The sequence below is a fragment of the Myxine glutinosa genome, chromosome 9 (assembly GCF_964187855.1).
Source record: "Myxine glutinosa chromosome 9, kmMyxGlut1.1, whole genome shotgun sequence".
Taxonomy (NCBI): domain Eukaryota; kingdom Metazoa; phylum Chordata; class Myxini; order Myxiniformes; family Myxinidae; genus Myxine; species Myxine glutinosa.
This window is the reverse complement of record NC_136269.1, coordinates 142,441,633-142,465,355: the sequence shown is the minus strand read 5'-3', so window position 1 is coordinate 142,465,355 and position 23,723 is coordinate 142,441,633. Positions and strand designations below refer to the sequence as shown.

General features: G+C 40.7%; 1 protein-coding gene across 1 annotated transcript in view; it reads right to left on the bottom strand.

The window, feature by feature from the left end:
* Positions 1 to 20,205, bottom strand: part of LOC137434630 (uncharacterized) — a 158,007-nt gene extending 137,802 nt beyond the window's left edge. The window contains exon 1 of the mRNA XM_078784061.1: positions 19,999 to 20,205. Within this exon, the coding sequence (XP_078640187.1) occupies positions 19,999 to 20,142 (144 nt within the window). The 5' untranslated portion in view covers positions 20,143 to 20,205. The remainder of the gene's footprint in view (positions 1 to 19,998) is intronic.
* Between the last annotated feature and the right edge of the window lie 3,518 nt (positions 20,206 to 23,723).

Below are 23,723 nucleotides of genomic sequence, written 5' to 3'. Positions count from 1 at the left end.
ATATTCTTATTTGTATCTATGAGGGAAATAATACTATTTTATAGATATTCTTATTTGCATCTATGAGGGAAATAATACTATTTTATAGATATTGTTATTTGTATCTATGAGGGAAATAATACTATTTTATAGATATTGTTATTTGTATCTATGAGGGAAATAATACTATTTTATAGATATTCTTATTTGCATCTATGAGGGAAATAATACTATTTTATAGATATTCTTATTTGTATCTATGAGGGAAATAATACTATTTTATAGATATTGTTATTTGTATCTATGAGGGAAATAATACTATTTTATAGAGAGTGTTATTTGTATCAATGAGGGAAATAATACTATTTTATAGATATTGTTATTTGTATCATGAGGGAAATAATACTATTTTATAGAGAGTGTTATTTGTATCAATGAGGGAAATAATACTATTTTATAGATATTGCTATTTGTATCTATGAGGGAAATAATACTATTTTATAGATATTGTGAATTGTATCGATGAGGGAAATAATAATATTTTATAGAGAGTGTTTGTTATTTGTATCTTATGAGGGAAATAATACTATTTTATAGATATTGTTATTTGTATCTATGAGGGAAATAATAATATTTTATAGATATTGCTATAGATATTGATCTATGAGGGAAATAATACTATTTTATCGATATTCTTATTTGTATCTATGAGGGAAATAATACTATTTTATAGATATTGTTAATTGTATCGATGAGGGAAATAATATTTTATAGAGAGTGTTTGTTATTTGTATCTATGAGGGAAATAATACTATTTTATAGATGTTGTTATTTGTATCTTTGAGGGAAATAATACTATTTTATAGATATTGTTAATTGTATCGATGAGGGAAATAATATTTTATAGAGAGTGTTTTTTATTTGTATCTATGAGGGAAATAATACTATTTTATAGATATTGTTATTTGTATCTATGAGGGAAATAATAATATTTTATAGATATTGCTATTTGTATCTATGAGGGAAATAATACTATTTTATAGATATTGTTATTTGTATCTATGAGGGACATGATACTATTTTATAGATATTGCTATTTGTATCTATGAGGGAAATAATACTATTTTATAGATATTGTTATTTGTATCTATGAGGGAAATAATACTATTTTATAGAGAGTGTTATTTGTATCTATGAGGGAAATAATAATATTTTATAGAGTGTTTGTTATTTGTATCGATGAGGGAAATAATACTGTTTTATAGATATTGTTATTTGTATCTATGAGGGAAATAATACTATTTTATAGATATTGTTATTTGTATCTATGAGGGAAATAATACTATTTTATGGATATTGTTATTTGTATCAATGAGGGAAATAATAATATTTTATAGATATTGTTATTGGTATCGATGAGGGAAATAAAAATATTTTATCGAGAGTGTTATTTGTATCAATGAGGGAAATAATACTATTTTATAGATATTGTTATTTATATCTATGAGGGAAATAATAATATTTTATAGATATTGCTATTTGTATCTATGAGGGAAATAATACTATTTGATAGATATTGTTATTTGTATCTATGAGGGAAATAATACTATTTTATGGATATTGTTATTTGTATCGATGAGGGAAATAATAATATTTCATAGATATTGTTATTGGTATCGATGAGGGAAATAATAATATTTTATAGATATTGTTATTTGTATCTATGAGGGAAATAATAATATTTTATAGATATTGTTATTTGCATCTATGAGGGAAATAATAATATTTTATAGATATTGTTATTTGTATCGATGAGGGAAATAATACTATTTTATAGATATTGTTAATTGTATCGATGAGGGAAATAATAATATTTTATAGAGAGTGTTTGTTATTTGTATCTATGAGGGAAATAATATCTATTTTATCGAGAGTGTTATTTGTATCTATGAGGGAAATAATACTATTTTATAGATATTGTTATTTGTATCGATGAGGGAAATAATAATATTTTATAGATATTGTTATTTGAATCTATGAGGGAAATAATACGATTTTATAGATATTGTTATTTGTATCAATGAGAGAAATAATACTATTTTATAGATATTGTTATTTGTATCAATGAGAGAAATAATACTATTTTATAGATATTGTTCATTGTATCGATGAGAAAAATAATACTATTTTATAGATATTGTTATTTGTATAAATGAGAGAAATAATACTATTTTATAGATATTGTTATTTGTATCAATGAGAGAAATAATACTATTTTATAGATATTGTTAATTGTATCGATGAGAGAAATAATACTATTTTATAGATATTGTTAATTGTATCGATGAGAGAAATAATACTATTTTATAGATATTGCTATTTGTATGTATGAGGGAAATAATACTATTTTATAGATAGTGTTATTTGTATCTATGAGGGAAATAATACTATTTTATAGATTGTGTTATTTGTATCTATGAGGGAAATAATACTATTTTATAGATAGTGTTATTTGTATCTATGAGGGAAATAATACTAGTTTATAGATATTGTTATTTGTATCTATGAGGGAAATAATACTATTTTATAGATATTGTTATTTGTATCGATGAGGGAAATAATACTGTTATGGTTTTGAGAAATAAAGGCAAACCCCCTTCTTAGTTAGTTGCACCACAACATGTAGCCTCGCTTAGTTCAGTTGTCTTATTCAATGTTAAGTATAGTCTCCTTCCCTGTGTTGGTATGTGTTGAGACAGGCCAGTAAGTGTAGGCCTCATTGGGTGGGAATACCATGTGCTGGGGCCTGGAACAAGTCTGGAAGGCCCGAGGGAGGAGCTGAAGGGGAGTGGCTGGCAAGCAGCCAATGGGAGATAAAGGGGAGTGGCCAGCCACGGCGGCCAGGGGAGGTGCTTCAAACATTCGGGTGGGACTCTGGGAGGGGCTATAAAACCCTGTCCCGGTCCCCCAAAACTCTCGGTGTGGTAACGCTCGCTCTGTGGTTGAAGCTCTAACCCAAGACTCAAAAGCACGAACCCTCTCTCCGTGGCCAAGCTCCCAGCCCTCTCTACGCTCTGCTGCCTGTTAATCACGCTCTCGCAGGACGATCTCTCCTGGGGCCCGAGACTCCAACGATCTCCCTGGCTGGGCTCCCTGCACGTGCGCGGCTGCCTCACTAACATCGGGACACGCTGGGCAGATTACCGTGCGTGCACGACCGATGCCGACTTCTGTGCCGCGAACATCTCAAGGGACATGCCCAGCGAGCTGACCGGGGCGAACGGCACCAACGGTCGTGCTTTGAGCACGTCCTTCTTATTCCTTCCTTTCCCCGCGTGAGTGAAAGGGCCCTTGTCTGTGTAAGTAAGTTAAGGACGTTAAGTTTCTGCCCTGTGTCTCTTTGCGATGATCATTTGTACAAATTGTAATAATAAACCTGTGTTATTTTGCTTCCATTTGGCCGTTCACATCTTTTCCCACCATTGGCTTCGCATTGTTCGAAATAAAACCGCTCAATCGGGTTCAATAATAATTAACGGCACGAGTCACGTGACACGCAAACCGCTCGGGCGTATCAGACCAGCATGACTCGTGCGAGGTCCAGTCCCCGTTCTCGTGGCGGCATGTGTATAGAAGGTACTTGGGGATTCGACCAGAGATCCTTCCGCACACTCGCTACAGGGGTGGCGGCTGGAAGAGCTCCGCAATCCGCCCCACAAGTGTCAAGTGGGTAGCGGCCTCGTGGACTCGAAGGCCCGAGGGGGAAAAGTGTTTAACCCCCCTCTGTACGTCGACGGGCTCGAGATCCACAGCTATACTATTTTATAGATATTGTTATTTGTATCTATGGGGAAAGCATTCGATAGGGTTCCACGCGAAGTATTGACATGGGCATTGAGGAAGTTAGGAGTGGAGGAATGGTTGATCAGAGTAGTGATGGGAATGTACAAAAGAGCGCGCACAGCTGTAAGGATGAAGGACGGGAACAGTGGTGAGTTTGAGGTGAAGGCGGGAGTGCATCAGGGGTTGGTACTAAGTCCGTACTACTATTTGTAGCTGTGATGGAGGTGCCGGCTCAGAACATAAAGGAGGGTTTACCGTGGGAGTTGTTGTATGCAGATGATCTGGTGTTGATTGCGGAAAGTATGGATGGACTGAAGGAAAAGATGAACAAGTGGAAGGAATGTATGGAGACAAAAGGTCTGAAGGTGAATATAGGAAAGACGAAGGTGATGGCAAGTGGTAAAGCATGTGGTGAGGTGGAAAGAACTGGGAAGTGGCCATGTGCTGTGTGCAGGAAGGGTGTTAGAGTGAACTCCAATCAATGTACAATGTGCGCTGAGTGGGTTCATCAAAAATGCAGTGGTCTGAGAGGGTCATTAACCAGTGTGGCAGTTACATTCAAATGTAAGGTGTGCACAGAGGGAGCTGCAGATGGAGGAAATGTTGAGTTGGATCTTGGAGACGGCGTGAAGCTGGAAGGTGTGAAAACATTTTGCTACCTCTGAGACATGCTGAATGGAGAAGGTGGATCAGACTCGGCAACGGTTGCAAGAGTGAGATGTGCATGGAAGAAGTTTCGGGAACTGAGTGGTGTGCTGATGAGGAGGGGAGTGTCGTTGAAGCTGAAGGGAAAGGTGTATGCTGCATGTGTGAGATGTGTTATGATTTATGGGAGCGAGACATGGGTAATGAACGTCGAGCAGCAACAAAGGCTGGAAAGGGTGGAAATGCGAATGGTTCGGTGGATGTGCGGAGTATCGTTGAGAGAGAGGAAGACAAATGATGAATTGCAAAAGATGATGGGAATAGAGCCTGTGATTGATGTTGTGAAGAGGAACAGGTTGAGATGGTTTGGTCATGTGTTGAGGAAGGATGAAAGTGACTGGATGAGAAGAGTGATGGAAATGAAGGTAGAAGGAAGTAGAGGACGGGGAAGACCGAGAAAGACTTGGCTCAAGATGGTGGAAGAAGAAATGCGGGCAAGGGGGTTAACAAGGAGAGATGCAGAAAATAGGGCAAAATGGAGAAGATTGTCATGGGGACCGCAAGGCTAACACCCGCTCCAGCAGGGAAAATGGCCTTAAAATGCATGTTGTTGTTGTTGTTGTGTTATTTGTATCTATGAGGGAAATAATACTATTTTACAGATATTGTTATTTGTATCGATGAGGGAAATAATACTATTTTATAGATATTGTTAATTGTATCGATGAGGGAAATAATACTATTTTATAGATATTGTTATTTGTATCTATGAGGGAAATAATACTATTTTATCGATATTGTTATTTGTATCGATGAGGGAAATAATAGTATTTTATAGATATTGTTATTTGTATCTATGAGGGAAATAATACTCTTTTATAGATATTGTTATTTGTATCGATGAGGGAAATAATACTATTTTATAGATATTGTTAATTGTATCGATGAGGGAAATAATAATATTTTATAGAGTGTTATTTGTATCTATGAGGGAAATAATACTATTTTATAGATGTTGTTATTTGTATCTATGAGGGAAATAATACTATTTTATAGAGAGTGTTATTTGTATCTATGAGGGAAATAATACTATTTTATAGATATTGTTAATTGTATCTATGAGGGAAATAATACTATTTTATAGATATTGTTGATTGTATCTATGAGGGAAATAATACTATTTTATACATATTGTTAATTGTATCTATGAGGAAAATAATCCTATTTTATAGATATTGTTAATTGTATCTATGAGGGAAATAATACTATTTTATAGACAGTGTTATTTGTATCTTGGAGGGAAATAATACTATTTTATAGAGTTTTATTTGTATCTATGAGGAAAATATACTATTTTATAGATATTGTTAATTGTATCTATGAGGGAAATAATACTATTTTATAGAGTTTTATTTGTATCTATGAGGAAAATAATACTATTTTATAGATGTTGTTATTTGTATCTATGAGGGAAATAATACTATTTTATAGAGAGTGTTATTTGTATCTATGGGGGAAATAATACTATTTTATAGATGTTGTTATTTGTATCTATGAGGGAAATAATACTATTTTATAGATATTGTTAATTGTATCTATGAGGGAAATAATATTATTTTATAGATATTGTTGATTGTATCTATGAGGGAAATAATACTATTTTATACATATTGTTAATTGTATCTATGAGGGAAATAATCCTATTTTATAGATATTGTTAATTGTATCTATGAGGGAAATAATACTATTTTATAGATATTGTTAATTGTATCTATGAGGGAAATAATACTATTTTATAGAGTTTTATTTGTATCTATGAGGAAAATAATACTATTTTATAGATGTTGTTATTTGTATCTATGAGGGAAATAATACTATTTTATAGAGAGTGTTATTTGTATCTATGGGGGAAATAATACTATTTTATAGATGTTGTTATTTGTATCTATGAGGGAAATAATACTATTTTATAGATATTGTTAATTGTATCTATGAGGGAAATAATATTATTTTATAGATATTGTTGATTGTATCTATGAGGGAAATAATACTATTTTATACATATTGTTAATTGTATCTATGAGGGAAATAATCCTATTTTATAGATATTGTTAATTGTATCTATGAGGGAAATAATACTATTTTATAGATATTGTTAATTGTATCTATGAGGGAAATAATCCTATTTTATAGATATTGTTAATTGTATCTATGAGGGAAATAATACTATTTTATGGATAGTGTTATTTGTATCTTGGAGGGAAATAATACTATTTTATAGATATTGTTATTTGTATTTTGGAGGGAAATAATAGTCTGTAATGGAGCATTTTTCAAGGAGGGAAATAATATTATGTTATAAAAAGTGTTATGTGTTTATAGGAGGGAAATAACTGTCATAGAGAGTCTTATTATTTGTATCTTGGAGGGAAGTAATATTTTTCTGAAATCTTATTTTGTAGCTTTCTCTCAGAGGGACGAAACTTTGAAAGGCGAAAGTTGTAAAACGATTAGATTGATTTGAATGTGGGCACGTAAAGCCATATGTTGTGGGACATCATTGTGAACAAGAAGGCGTTTCCCATGGAAGTCGCTCAAAGCAAACTCCATGTTGAAATGATTTCCATCGTTTGACGCATCTGCTCCCGTACATTCACACGCAGGGAGTGGAGCCAAAACGCGAGGGACGACTTGCTACTACAAAGCTCGCGCAATGATTATACCTGGGATCATTAACCCAGCTTTAGTGGCTGTACGAGCATAGAGAAGGAAAATGAGTCGTTTCTTTGATTGGAAAATGACACGTCATTGTCACGACCGATGTCATTGTCACGGCCGATGTCATTGTCACGGCCGATGTCATTGTCACGACCGATGTCATTGTCACGGCCGATGTCATTGTCACGGCCGATGTCATTGTCACGGCCGATGCACCGCGCCTTTGGTGTGCACAATTCCCGCTTTAAAATTGCTCTTATAAAACCTGTCCACTTAATACGCTGCCTTATTTTGCGTAATCTCTTGCAGGTGGGAAAAGTAGAAAGGAAAATAGCTTCGGTCGGGCGATCGGACAAAACGGAGGTCCAGCGGCAGGCAAAGTGGGTCCGGTGAAAAATGAACCCCAATTGCTAGGGGCATGTTTTAATTTGGGGGGAAATTACGGGTATCATTTGTCTCAGAAAGCAGTAGGAGTCTGTCAACTAGCGAGAACAAAGCCTCTTTAGAGGTCCTTTGACCTCCGCTGAATTCCATGCCAGAAGTCATGAAAGTGCTTTGTCTGTCCCGCACGGAACGCACGTGAGTGAAGCGGGTGGTGTGCGCTGGCGGGAGGGGGTGTACGCTTGATGGGACGGGGACGGTCGTTTTTCTCGTTTACTTGCTTGATTGTTTCGATACAGGCCATCCCGGAACGTTTCAACAAACAGATTGACTTCCTTTGAAGTGACACCGCCTCGTTTGGAGTTTCGTGAACGGGATATGGAGAGACGGCTTTTTATAAAGACATCTGATGCTGTACAAAGCGCCTCTATCGTTGCCTTTTTGGGGTCAAACGGTTTTTTTTATCTTCACTCTGCGTGCTTTGTTATACAACGATATACAAAGAGATTTGACGCAAGGCGAGGCCGCTTGGCCGATCGCGCCTGCGCTATGGCCATACGTGTTACTACTCATTTTATTTTCCTTGTTCCTCCATTCCCTTTTGTTGTTTTTTTATTATCCTCAAGGTCGTTTCTGATTATTTTTGTACCTTTTCACCAAAAATGAAATGATATCGCTTTTTGCCTCTCTGCAGCAAAGCCATGATGACAAGAAGCTGTTGTAAATGTGTATATATATATACACACACACACACACAAACAGTCATGTGAAAAAGTAAGTACACCCCATGTAAATGTTTTGACTTTTTCAACATATTTCAACATGCAGCTATTTGATCTTCATTTCAATAATATTGAGAGATAAAGGTCATATAATACAACAAATATCATGAAACATTTACATTTTGTAGTCCATTCTATAATTTAAATAAACATAAATGCAAATTTCGCATGTGGAAAAAGTAAGTACACCCTTGGCTCTAATAGGTGGTATTGCCCCCTTTGGCAGAAACAACCTCAAGTAGGCGTTTCTTATAACTGTCTACCAGTCTCTGACATCGACTGGGAGAAATTTTTGCCCACTCCTCCATGCAGAATTCTTTCAGCTGTGCGATGTTTGAGGGGTTTCTTGCATGCACAGCTCGTTTCAAATCTCCCCCACAACATCTCGATGGGATTTAGATCCGGGCCTTGACATGGCCATTTCAGAACCCTCCATTTCTTTCTTTTCAGCCATTCCTTGGTGGATTTACTGGTATGTTTAGGGTCATTGTCATGTTGCAAGGTCCATCTTCGGTTGAGCTTCAACATTCCGACAGATGGCCTCACATTATCCTCAAGCACCCTCTGGTACAATGAAGAATTCATAGTGGATTCTATGATGGTGAGCTGCCCAGGCCCTGATGCAGCAAAACTGACCCAAACCATAATATTTCCACCACCATGCTTTACAGTTGGTATCAGGTTCTTGTGGTCAAATGCTGTCTTTGGTTTTTGCCAAACATGTCTTCTGGTACTGTGGCCAAATAGCTCTACCTTTGACTCATCTGTCCAGAGCACATTGTTCCAGAAGTGCAGGTCTTTGCCTCGGTGTTCATTGGCAAACTTTAGTCTTGCCCTGATGTTCTTTCTGGAGAGCAAAGGTTTCCTCCTGGCACACCTCCCATGTAGATCAAATTTGTGCAGCCTCTTTCTAATGGTAGACTTGTGCACTTTCACATCAACAGTGGCAAGAGCTACCTGTAGGTCCCGTGATGACATTCTGGGGTTCTTAAGAGACTTCTTTCAGCATCTTGCGGTCTGCTCTCGGGCTGAACTTGCTGGGGCGGACTGGCCTGAACAAGTTGGCAGTTGTTTGGAATCTTCTCCATTTGTAGATGGTCTTCCGGACAGTCGAATGATTGATTTCAAATTGTTTGGAGATCTTTTAAATCCCTTCACCGACTCGTAGGCATCTATAACCTTCTTTCTGAAGGCCTCGGAGAGCTCTTTTGATCTAGGCCTGGTGACGCTGCACACTTTAACAACAAAGAGCAAACCAAACGAAATGTATGAGGTTTAAATAAGACAGGTTCCTCCAAGATCCTCTCTAACGATGTTCTAATCATTTGCACCTGAGCTGGTGCACCTGATTCTTATTTTAGGTATTTGAAGTAGTGATAAATGTAGGGGTGTACTTACTTTTTCCACATGCGAAATTTGCATTTATTTTATTTAAATTATACAATGGACTACAAAATGTAAATGTTTCATGATATTTGTTACATTATATCACCTTTATCTATCAATATTGTTGAAATGAGGATCAAATAGCTGTATGTTGAAATATGTTGAAAAAGTCAAAACTTTACATGGGGTGTACTTGCTTTTTCACGTGACTGTGTGTGTGTGTGTGTGTGTGTGTGTGTGTGTGTGTGTGTATGTGTGTATATATATATATATATATATATATATATATATATATATATATATATATATATATATATATATATATACATATATACAGACTTGGCATTTAATATGGAATATTTTTTTTGTGGGGGTGAACTTACTTTTCAAGATGTCTTAGAACCAAAAGTTCATTGGAATTATGTTGAAATTATTCTAGATTTTGTTAATGTGACCTTTAAAAGAAACAAAAACCACATTTGACATTTCGAAACAAATAAATTGATCCTTGAAAGTGATGTGAACTGATATCGAACTCAATTCATGGACAGTACTGTGTTAAACTTCTGTACGTTTTCCAGAAGTATCTCTTTATTTTGCACATTAGCCAAAAATTTTTTTAACAAAAACAAAAGTTACATTACGACTGGGATTACGGACAGTAAAATTACAGTTCAGTACTTCGTGTAACCCCCACGAGCATTCAGGAGAGCACGTACACGTTGAGGCATGCTGTTCACGAGATTTGCCAAGGTTTGGACAGGAATCGCTTGCCATGCAGTGACAATAGCCTGCTGCAATTCACGCACAGAGGTCGGCTGCTGGTCCAAGTGGTCGATTTGACGCGTTAATTCTGCCCACAAGTTCTCTATCGGATTCATATCCGGGGACATGGCAGGCCACTCCATATGCCCTACACAACGGTCAGCAAGAAAGTGTTGGATCATGCGAGCATGATGAGGCCGTGCATTGTCATCTTGGAAGACAAAGTTTCCTCGAAAGGCTGCATGAGCAAATGGAAGCAATGTTTCTTCCAGAATGGCCCTGTACTTGAACTGGTTCAGGATTCCATTCAGAACAACCAGGTCAGTTTTGCCCCCTGCATGAAAAGCAGCCCAAATGGTCACCACACCACCTCCAGCTTGGACTCTTGGCACTATACAATCTTTGTTGTAGGCTTCATGCACTTGTCTGTGCACTCGGACGCGGCCATCTTGACGATAGCCCAGAAATCTAGACTCGTCACTGAAGATCACGTGATTCCAGTGTCCTGGCTGCCATTGACGGTGCTCTCTGGCCCACTGCAATCGGTGCTGGCGGTGTTGTCTGGTCAGGCGTGGCTTTCTCAGGGGACGACTGGCACGAAAGCCTGCTTGAACCAGTCGTTGGTTGACTAGCCTTCTGGATACAGGCACATTTGTCAGTTGCTGCCACGCAGCCCAAAGCCGATTAGCTGACTTGGTATGGCCATTGCGGACTAACCGGTGCAGCTGACGATTATCCCTCCTTGTGTTTCTGCGGGGAGGTCCTGGCCTCGGTATTGGAGTAGGGACACCCCTCTGAGCATTTCATTTCAGGATCTTTGACACCTGACCTTGAGTGATGCCATACTGCCGAGCAATAGCACGCTGTTTCATGCCGTAATTTCGTAAAGCCACCACTCCATGACAAACAGCATTGTCGAGTTGACGGACCATCTCCAGAGGAAGCGGCAATAACTTTTGGAGACGTGCAGCAGTTGTTTTCCACTAATACAGAACGCAACAACCCTTGTATACCCGACTGTGAAGCCAATCATCAAATGCACCTGTCCGTACATTTTGCCACGCCACCTGTGATATTATCCTGTTGTTGACTTCTTGCTGCGACAGACAATCAGTGACATGGTTCTTTTAACAAATAAATCACCAAAGTGTAAAAGAAACTCACCAGATTGATATACTGAGTTAAGAAAGTAAACCCAAGTCAAGAAAAAAAAAAAATTCCATATTAAATGCCAAGTCTGTATATATATATATATATATATATATATATATATGTATATATATATATATATATATATATATATATATATATATACACACACGTATATATATACACACACGTATATATATACACATACATACATAAACAAACATATATACACACATATACTTATAATCTATGAGATATAACAGTAACTCCACATGATGAGTAGGGTGCACCACTTGCATTTATGCATTTTATAAAATATATAACTGGAGGAAATTAAAAGGGAGTAACGTCAGGAGGATCTATATTTGTGACATGCTTTCAGCCCAGTTGGCCTTCTTCCCAGTCTCAACGAGAGTGAGTCACAGTGATAAACAAGCGTTACGCCTATGTCCCCCATCGGTGAAGTGATGTGAGTTGAGTTGACAAAGTGGAAGACGCAAGGCGGCCATCTTGGATTTTGACGTGGCGACCCAATTTTCAATAGCGTTCTTCCTTATGCCGAGATACACCCACACACCAGATTAGAAGTTGGTACTTCGCTTATTTTTCAAGATATTCCGCTCACAAGGTTCAGACATTCATGGCGTCAGACATACATGGCGGCGGCCATCTTGGATTTTGACGTGGGTTGCACACACACATCAAATTAGAATTTGGTCCTTCACTTACGCATGCACGAACGCACGTACACATGCACGCACGCACGCACGGACGGACGGACACACGGACGGAGGGGAAAACCATAGTCCCCCTTTCGCTCCGCGGTGCGACGGGGGACAAAAAACACCCGTATAAGATACATATATAGCCACCCAGATATGTATATATACATATGTATATACATATGTATATACATATATACACAATAGCTTGGCTCGGCTCACCACATTCGCCTCACCACGCGTCGATACCGCGGAACGGGCTACGAGCTTGTTTTAGTTAAAGATAATGACTGTACCTGAGTTGCTGTGTTGTCATGATTTAAACCATTCATAATACAAACAATTATTTCACACAAATTTATTGATAGTGTTTGTGATATTACATATTTTATGAGCAATTTAGGTTGAAGATTTAGGTTGACAAAATATATTTTTTAAATTCAAAAAAGAACCCTTCAGCACATACATACAGGAGGGGTAGGTGCAGAACCCCTAAGAATGGAAGATTAGGGTGATTACACCTCAACACGATAGATATATCGATATATATATATATGAATATATATATATATATATACCATATAAAACACAATGTCAGTTTGTGTGTTTGTACAGATATCTGTCTACTTCATGAAGTGTTGGTTATGAAGATGTATTTTTTTTATACATCATTTGCCAGGGAAGACTACAATTTTTTCACATTATGATTTTTAACTGAATACGTCTATAGAATATGAATAATTAGAATCTGAGTAATGTTTCTCTATAACGTATGTATGGTACAATTAGAACATGAGTACCGTACGTCTATAAAATACGGACTATAAAACCACACAAAAGAAGTCCGGGCGAAGTTATGCAATCTTTGATTGCTCATTCTAGTTTCTATTTTTTGTTTGGCAAAAAGCACGATCTACACCCACTAAGGAATCATGTCGGGGATCATTTAATAGAACCTTTCACATAGCTGCAAAGGCTTAAGCACCATACAGCAATTTAAATAAAATCCAAAATAAATCCTTTTTTTCATTTCTTAATTTTTGTTTTTGGCCTAAAACTCTCCCTAGATCTCACTGGTGAACCTCTGAAAGTTTGACGAAGATCCCTTCAGCCATCTCCGAGAAAAATGGCGACACATCGACACACACACACAAACAGACACAAACACAGACAGCCAAACATCTGCTCAAAGTGTAGATTTACCAAAGCAATCATTATCTTACTGTTTCACCCAGTATAAAACAAGGTACACTTTCTGGAATATTTAAAACGACGATTGAAAACCATGTTTTGATTAAGCTACAACTATACATTACACACCTCCTAAAGGTGGCAGCACCTTATCGTTATTGCGCTGAATTTCAACCACATCACATTCCCACTGGGTGGTTGGTATCTCAACAACCACGAAAACCGATCATGGAACACTAACATTCCAATGAACCAATCCAGAAGGAATAATTTTGTATCTGTACCTCCAAATATCAATTAATCAAGGTATATGTCGTTGCGTACACAGAATCAACAGGTGGTGTTTGGAGAGATAACAAATAAGTCATCGTCATTGGATTGGGTTCTGACCAATCATTAGTTGAGCTCACTAAAGTTGGCTCTGACATCTCCGAGCTCACCCGTGGACTCATGCTTCTTAATTGTTGCCGCACATCTGATCGGGGAACGTGGTATGGATTTCGACGTCACCCGGTTCCGCGTATGTGATGAACTCTTCAGCCCTTATTGGTCAAGTGTCTTCAATAGGATAGGAGGGGTGACTGCGAACATTTCCAAGACACCGTCTTGGTGCAGTCCCACATTCCTGGGGCTGCATGGGAATAACCGACTCTTCAAGTCACGTGTCAGTGGAACCCTTTTGTTGCAGAACGTCACTCAACACGAGAGTCTGTGAAGCCAAAGTGCGATGTTGATGCTTGTACGTCTATGATTCTACATGCGGCTTGTTCGTGAAACATGACTGATGTTTGTTGAGGTTCGACCTTTCATGATAAAAGTGCAGTAAAGTAAAAAGGGGACAAGTTATCACGTTGTAGTTCAACTTGAACACCGTTTACCTTCCAAAGCGCACAACAATCACTACGCTTGGTGCAGCTGAGCCCGGGCATGTGACAAAACAGACCATAACATTTGCCTCCATTAGCATTTATTAGATTATCTCGCTTATCCACCTCAACAAGCTCATAGCGTCTCATGACCGCCTGCTGAGGCTCTGTGACAAAAAGCCTCCACCAAGCTTTCTTCCCCACCTCGTCTCCTTTTGTCCATTTCTTGGGCTGTCATGCTGCGTTATACTATGGAGGGCTTTCCTTTCCCCTTTAGTGTCCGAGCAGCAATCTGCGGTGGTCTGCGTTGCCTTTCTGCAGAGGATAACGGTTCTAGGACGTACACAAACAAAATTCATACGTCTTCCTCCTTCATGTTTGTGCTCTGCCATCGCTCCATAATATCAAGATGACGTCACAGATGCAACCTGTGCCCTCGCTTTCTCGATTGACGATGCTTTAGAGAAATCCGTTGCCGTGGGAAGCGGGTCAGCACGGCTAAAGGGCAAGACCTCGGAGTTCAGAGGTGACAGAAGCGACTTACGTTCCCGACCATTCTTTCGATTCACATTCCCCTCTGTGCTTGAGGAGTCGCTTTACACCTGCTAAATGAACTGTTTTGCTTTCGAATTCGGTTTTCTTTTCAACAGTGTGAAAAAGCATCACTGTCTCACGACATATACATAACAAATAAATAAAATATAAAGTGTGTGAGTCCTGTTTGTTGTTAAATATAAATATAACATTGTCGTGCAAAGTCATTTCAAGGCACACCTGAACTCCTATCTACCTACAAGGCTTTCATCCCCAGATTGATGGAGTACTGCTCTCCCCTGTGAGCTGGTGCTCCTGCTTCACATCTTGCTAAGCTTGACGCCATGGAAACCAAGGCTTTCAAAATCATTGGAATCTCTCATCATGGGCATGTCGGTGGTCTTTCTGTCTTATACCACCTCCTATGTGGCCTTGCACCCTCTGCTCTTTCTGTGCTTTCCCCCTCTACTTCCCCCCATGCCCCAGGTTTCTACAGGGCTCAGACGGTCCACCATCTACCCCCTCGTAGTGAAACTACCTAAATGTAGAACCACGGCTCAACGCCTCCACTCATTCATTCCTCTTTTGTCCTGCCTGTGGAACCAACTTCCACATTCTCTTCAATCTTATTCTTCCCTCCAGGTCTACAAGACAGTTGGTCACCACCATCTCAGATCATCCCTCATTAATCCCCCACTTAACCTCCCCCCACCCCCTCAAACACCCAAATTTCCAGCTTTATCATTCTGACAATTTGCTTCTGTGTCTCTCCTCATCCTAACCCACATCCCTCGTTTGTTGTGTCCGTCTATTTTGTCCCTTGGCCTGTTGTCGCCATTTCCCCCTTCTCTGTCTGCTGTTCCTTTTTTTCGGTTGTGTCTTGATTCGTTCTGTGTCCGAGCTCTTCCACAAGCCTGAAATTCGTGGGTACAAAAAATATAATAATAATAATAATAGAGAATTGTAATGGTTTCAATGGAAAATATTATCTTGTTTTTGCTGTTATCTTCAGCGAGCGTTTTAGAATGTCATAATACGCTTTGAGTTATAACCGTGACGTCACAATGCACTTGTCTTGCAGACATGAATTTGTATTGTTTTTTAAATTTATTTTCCCCTTAGTTTTGTATTATTATTGTGTTTTATTGTGTGCAAGCGACATGCCTGTTGTACACGATATATATATATATATACACAAGTGAATGGGTAGAATGAGGTTATAAAATACCACACGATGAAACTGATTTATGAAGTTAATGGGTATGGATACGGCACAGGCATGATGGGCCAAATTACCCCCTCCCGTGTGGGTTAAAAAAACGCAGTTTTCCCGTTTCCTGTACACCTTTTTGCGTAGTGAATAAAACTAAACAAAGTAAACTGCTTAAGGACAATCCTCCCCATTCATACCTAAAGCAGACGTCGGGTGGAGAAAGTGGACGAGGTCCCATTCCTGAATACTGTGTGTTTGACTGGCTGGAATGCTCATGGAAAAACTCCCGAGTCGTACAGGTATTCCGGACATTCCACCAGGTCGACATATATGCCTGAAAAAGCCTGGCACATCAAGCTACGCCATGATGTAAATCTTGGCTGCAAAACAACGTTTCCTCTTCATTACTTTGCGAGTGGAATTTGTACCCTTCTCTAATCTTGAGGTGATTGACACTTTCCCAGTTGAGCTAAGTTCTGCTGGAGTCATCTCCAGACATGATGGAAGTGAGGTGCGCGAGACGCAAACCCAACTGGTACTTCAAAATGGATCTCTTTGAAGCAAATGACATCTGAAGTTTCTGAATCATGTTTGGAAATTTGTTGAGTCGTGTACTGAGTGAAACCCGAGGCAGCGCTTGTTGAATGTGATCATCTGGAGGATTCCACGGATTTTGCACCTGCCCGGTATGGTAAATGCAGCATTTCTCTCTCTTCTTATTTGTTTCTATTTCTCCATGTAGTTGGTTTTTTTTGCTTTTTCTTAAGACGTTTTCAATTCGATTACTGCAGCATAGTGGGGAGGACATTGGAGACATCCCAGAGGTTGCTAGTTCGAATCCGGCTGAAGCCAACAAAATTAAATTTAAACTTCAGAAAAATGAACCAAAGGTAGAGAATTAATATTAGTCAACAGTCTCAGGTTTTCATGGAATGGCCTGAAAATTGGCTTGAAGTTCCGATGTGCCGAAATATGTGTGAAATCCCCAGGGTCAGCCAGGCTCTTGCATATACTCAGGGTGGCAAGTGGTGCAATGCTTTCGGCTGGGTATGCGGTGCAGGGCCCCAGACTAGATGTGTGGTGCGAGGGTCCAGGCTGGGTGTGTGGTGCAGGGCCCCAGACTAGATGTGTGGTGCGAGGGTCCAGGCTGGGTGTGTGGTGCAGGACCCCAGACTGCATGTGTGGTGCGAGGGTCCAGGCTGGGTGTGTGGTGCAGGGCCCCAGACTGCATGTGTGGTGCTGGGGTCCAGGCTGGGTATGCGGTGCAGGGCCCCAGACTAGATGTGTGGTGTGAAGGTCCAGGCTGGGTGTGTGGTGCAGGGCCCCAGACTGCATGTGTGGTGCAGGGGTCCAGGCTGGGTGTGTGGTGCAGGGCCCCAGACTGGATGTGTGGTGCGAGGGTCCAGGCTGGGTGTGTGGTGGAGGGCCCCAGACTGCATGTGTGGTGCGAGGGTCCAGGTTGGGTGTGTGGTGCGGGGGTCCAGGTTGGGTGTGTGGTGCGGGGGCCCAGACTGCATGTGTGGTGTGAGGGTCCAGGCTGGGTGTGTGGTGCAGGGCCCCAGACTGCATGTGTGGTGCAGGGGTCCAGGCTGGGTGTGTGGTGCAGGGCCCCAGACTGGATGTGTGGTGCGAGGGTCCAGGCTGGGTGTGTGGTGCGGGGGCCCAGACTGCATGTGTGGTGCGGGGGTCCAGGCTGGGTGTGTGGTGCAGGGCCCAGACTGGATGTGTGGTGTGGGGGTCCAGGCTGGGTGTGTGGTACAGGGCCCCAGACTGGATGTGTGGTGCGAGGGTCCAGGCTGGGTGTGTGGTACAGGGCCCCAGACTGGATGTGTGGTGCAAGGGTCCAGGCTCGGAGTGCGGGGCAGGGCCCCAGACAGGATGTGTGGTGCAAGGGTCCAGGCTCGGAGTGCGGGGCAGGGCCCCAGACTGGGTGTGCAGTGTAGTGCAGGAACCAAAGGCCCTTAAAATCATTGGAATCTTCCATGATGAAGCTGAGTCTCTGGACCTGTTACTCTTGCATTGAAGACAGGTTGCTGGCTTCTGCCTGTTATCGCCTCCTTCTCATCTTACACCATCTGCCCTTTCCTTGCTCTGTCCCCTACTTCCTATCACCAGGTTTTGCAAGGCACAAGTGGTCGCTACTAGTATACGCACTTCTGATGAAACTGCCAAAATCCAGGCTCACTGCTCACCTGCATTGATGTGTTTCTCTTTTCTCTCACCTGTGGAACCAACTTTCTTTGTCTGTTCAATTCCATTCTCCCCTTCAGGGCTTCAAGATGGCTGTCCATCCCCTCCCCCAACCATGCTCAAGATCCTTTATATCCTCATTAACCGTCCAAAACCCAACCCTTCCAGTCCAGGTTGTTATGCTTTGCCACCCTCTCCCTCACCCTGTTTTTTCCAATTTTGTTTCATGACCCATTTTCTCTTCCTCTTATTGTTTTGTTTGAGTTTGCATCCAGCTTGTTCAACCCTGTGTCCTCCTCCCCTTCCGCTTGATCTTATTCTTCCCTATGTCAATTCTGCCTTCAACTGTCCCTTTGTTGAGTTCCTCTATCCTGTTGGTTGTCCCCCCCACAACTATTTTCCACTATGTTCTTCTGTTATGTTCTGGTTACCTCCGCCACCAAAGGTGGATGGAGGTCATGCTTTCACCCCTGTCTGGATCTATTTGCCTGTGATCAAGATATCTCTTGGTGGAGGAAACAAAACTTGGTGGAGGGGTTGGGTGTGTGACAAGCACAAAGTGATTCGATTTTGGTGAATATCCGAATCCAGATCCGAGATTTAAAAAAGTGATTCTTCACCATGGAGAGATGGGGGCCAAAAATGATATATAGCATGATACCTCAAAAAATTGTGGATGGATTATGAAAAAAACTTGGTGAATGAGATGGATAGTTGACCAAAACAAGCAAATTCGATTTTGGTTAAGGTTCGTTGCAGATCCGGCCTATCACTGGGAAACAAAACAAGAACTGTTCAGTTTGGTGGAGGTATGTGATGTACCGAGTGACGTTATATTTCGTTCTGTGTTCTAGCTCTTTCACGAGCCTCGATTTTACATACAAATCAATAACGATCTAACAACCACGTAGCCTGGCTTAGATTTGCAGAGTGGAGGATTTGCTGTCCCCCTGTCATGTGACCAGATCCTCAGCTCTGATTGGTGGACTTTTGTGAGGGACATACATACATACACCAGACGGACAGCAAAAACGCTGTTCCGCATGGTGTTGCCCTATGGGCTATTCCGTAAAATATGGCTGCCGAACCACGTGACCTTTGAAAACGTCTTTTTTTTTTCTCGACCAATTTATCCCTACATTACGCTCAAGACATTTTATACTGATCACATCAAGCATTCTACTTGCCTATTTATGACGTCATAATGAAGGCACCTATGACATCATCATTAACATATCAACCCCCACGGGGAGTACTTTACAATGAGCCACCTTTGAATTTTTTCCAAGGAGCACTTTAGGAGTTATCGAGGTGCAAAGTTTTTCGTTTTTTTTCCCCCAAGATGGCACCAGTACCACATGACCTATGACGTCATAATTATCATTAAAAATTGTACAGGAGGAGGTGCTCCTATGATGAAAATGTCGTATCAATCGGACCAACGGTTGCAGAGAAAACTTATTTTAAAAGTAATAAAATGCCTGCGGAAGGGACATACACCAGACAGACATACAAATGCTGTTCCAGATGGCAATGCCCTATGGGCTACGCCGTAAAAACTACTTGGTGTCAGGTTGACTTAGGAACGGAGAGGCTCGTTAATGCCTGATATCATCAGCAACAGAGAGACTCACTGTGATTGTTGACTCATTAATGGCGTTCAAGGAGGATCGAGGGTCATCTGCTAGTTGTGCTCTCCATGTGGTAACGGTCCACTCTTCGTGGTTGAGTCCTAAGGATCCTGAGAGTATTTTGGGATGGGCTTTAAAATGCAACATTGTTAAAATGCAACCTTAAAATGCTATTTTTAAATGCAACAAAACTCACTCACATTTATTAACCATCCCCACTCAATCCCAATGGCTTAACCACCATCCCACATATTCAAACCTTCACCACAAAACCACTGCCAATGCTGATGGCCCTGCCTGTACCTTCAAAACAGTCGACAACAGCCGCAAAGTACGAGGGAGGTACAAAGGTCGATGCACCTTGTGCCCCCATCTTCACAACAACACCGCTACAGAAAGCACAAATGTGTGCTAATGCCCCTGTAACATCTTACAGGTAATCACGACTCTTTTTTTCCTTTTTTTTTAAATACAGGATCGAGGCTCATGAAAGAGCTAACATTTATCACACAAAAAAAAATAAAAGACACACAAAACATATAATAAGGGTAGCGGTAGACAAGATGGGGAGAGAAGGGGAAGCACAAACACAACATTTGAGAGCAGGTATATCGGGAGATCTGTGAGAGGGAGAGGGCTTGGGGGAGGAGGCGGGGGAAGAGGGGGGGGGGGTGGGAGAAGTATAAAACACAAGGACACTGCAAGGACTTCCAGGAAAGAAGTTGGTATTTCAAAAAAGTGGATCTGGGGTGAAATTAGCGGGGGTAGAAAAGATCAAAAGATCAAGGTTTTGGATGGGGGAGGATAAGAGATGGTGGTGAACAGCTGTTTTAAAGACCTGGAGGGAGGAGTGAGATCGAGCAGGTAAATCGGGAGATCTGTGAGAGGGAGAGGGCTTGGGGGAGGAGGCGGGGGAAGAGGGGGGGGGGTGGGAGAAGTATAAAACACAAGGACACTGCAAGGACTTCCAGGAAAGAAGTTGGTATTTCAAAAAAGTGGATCTGGGGTGAAATTAGCGGGGGTAGAAAAGATCAAAAGATCAAGGTTTTGGATGGGGGAGGATAAGAGATGGTGGTGAACAGCTGTTTTAAAGACCTGGAGGGAGGAGTGAGATCGAAGAGAGTGAGGGAGTTTGTTCCAGAGGCGGGAGAAAAAAGGAATGAAGGAGTGAAGGTGAGACAAGACTCTCCGCTTGCCAGCCATACTATTTGGGTAACTAGAGCATGTTCGCGCCACAAAAGCGCAGCAAAATAAGTCTACCCCATGTTAAGTGGCCAGGCCCAAAAATCAATGAAGGCGAAGTGTGCACAGCAAACTGGTGGCGAAGATGACATCAGCAAGAGGCCCAGCTGGGCCAATGAGCAAGCTGCGACCAGGCCAAATATAGTGGCGCATGAACTTTACCCCGGCCGCCATGTCTGAAAGAGGCGGAGCATGACCCCCTACCTTCGCCTAGCCCCTTCCCTCCACAAACACATAAAAGGCGGTGATTAGTAAACAATTAGTCAGTCTGGTCTGGGCTCAACGAGTCTGTCTATGGTCTGGAGTCTGAGTCTGAACAACGATTCACAAGCTGGCAGAGAGCAAAGTTCTGGACAAGGATGGACGAACTACCAATGGTGTTGGTTCCGAACGAGCACCAGGAGCAGCGGATCAGCAAGTGCTCGTCCATAACTCTAGTATTTTTCCTCTTTATGAGGGGCACGGCAATCCTCAAGTGGTGAGGTCGAGGACGAACCAACCTCGATCTCTCTCTCTTAAACTCTGATGGTGTTATTCGGACTTGGTGCCAATGTTGTGTTCATTAATAAGTTTGTACTAAGGGTATAATTAGATGGGTTAGATATGCACTGTCTTTAAAGGTGGGCGCGATTCGGAAAATTTTAAGTCCGCTTACCGCTTATCCGCTCCGCCAGCCCGTGTAGTCCGATTCGCTTATCCGCTTCAGCGGCCGAAAATCTTAGTCCGCTTACCGCTTATCCGCTTCGATTCGATTTTTTAAAAGCGCTTCGACGTTTTTAAAGCGATTTTTGACGTTTCTAAAGGGAATTTAATGCTTTTTAAGCCTAAATAGCCATTTCTAACTACTACAAAGACAAACAAAGCTTTTAAGATCAAAAATATACATTTTTATTGAAATAAAATTTATTCAAAATGTTGTTGTTGTTGTTGACCGCCGGGTTGTGGATGTCGCTGTGCTGGGACTGCTGGTTTGCATCGCTCGTGTGCCTGTCCCTGGCACTGCCGCTGGGCTGGAGAGTCAGAAATCTCTCCATCTTGACGTTATTGCCGCTCTAGCGTCCAATAAAATATTCAGTTTTCACTTATTATTCACTTCAATAAATATTCACAATTCTAGAGTAACGGCTCAGGCTAACAGCTGATTTGGCGAATCGCGATGCGCTTTAATTTTTCGGTAGTCTGCTTACGCTTATCCGCTTCGGTTTCCGGGGGTTGTTCCGATTCGCTTATCCGCTTCGAAAACGTTAGTCCGCTGCAGCGGATAAGCGGATAAGCGGACTTTCGAAGCGGACCGCCCACCTTTGCTGTCTTTTTGCGCTTATTTATTGGTGCACTTACACAAATCCTCCCCATTGCATGTCTTATGTCCCTCCCTGCTGTATATACAATGAATCCTTTGCTTTGAATGTCCACATAATTTTCCACACCCACCTTTTTGTAAATAAATCCCGCACTTTAGTTCTTACAAACTGTCTGTGCATATCATTTCGTTAATTGGTTTAGTAGAGCCCATAGTAGTGGTCAGATGGGACAGTAGATGCATATGGTCGGTTCTAGGGCAGGCCACATTCCCCCACCCCCTTGACCCCAAACCGAAACTGACTCAACTCAAAAAAACAGGAAGTGACTCACCACAAACCGGAAGTGACCAATTAATTATTTAATTTTCACATTTTCACGATTTTCTCGAATTTCCCAAAATTTCCGATTTCACTAAAATAATTATAAAAATAAAAAAATTGATTTTTAGTTGAAGGAAATACTCCCCCTATATAAAATACATATGGCGTTGACATCTGAATTTTGATATTAAAAATATTATCTTTGAAGAACCAAAATATTACAACAATGGAATTAACTATTACCGTATTATGATTAAATATAATTATGATCATACTCACCCACAAAGTGGTATTAGAAAACTGTTTATCGAAACACCAACGTTGGTTTCATGGGGTATTAAAGTGAATGAAACTAATGCTAAGGAGCGCCGAGTTGAATCATTTTAGCTGCCGCTTGTTATGTATAATTCGCGCTTCCCCCCAACGACTGTGGAAACAAAAACAAAAGAAATGTTTGAAGAAATGATTGATGCAATTAAAACAGATTTGATGAAATCCGATGTTATTCAAAAGATGAAAAAGGAGCAGAACAAGTTTAGAGCCCGTGTTAGCGGACTTGATATATTTTGGCGAAAACGTGATGGAGGAATTGCTATTGAAGGTTACCCACCAACAATGTATCCAAAACTTTTAAACAAATACGAAAAGCACAGAGAGGCGGATAAACATCCCGAAATTCTAACTTCGTTTTATGATAAGAAAATCACCGAAGAATCATGCATCGAAGATCATCGCATCAAGCCGGAGGAATTGATGAGGGTGAACTGTAAAGTTATCTGCGCTATTGACGTATCAAATATTTTTATCGGTGGTGCGGGTCCATCCATTCAATTGAAGGTAAATAATGTACAGTCACGTGAAAAA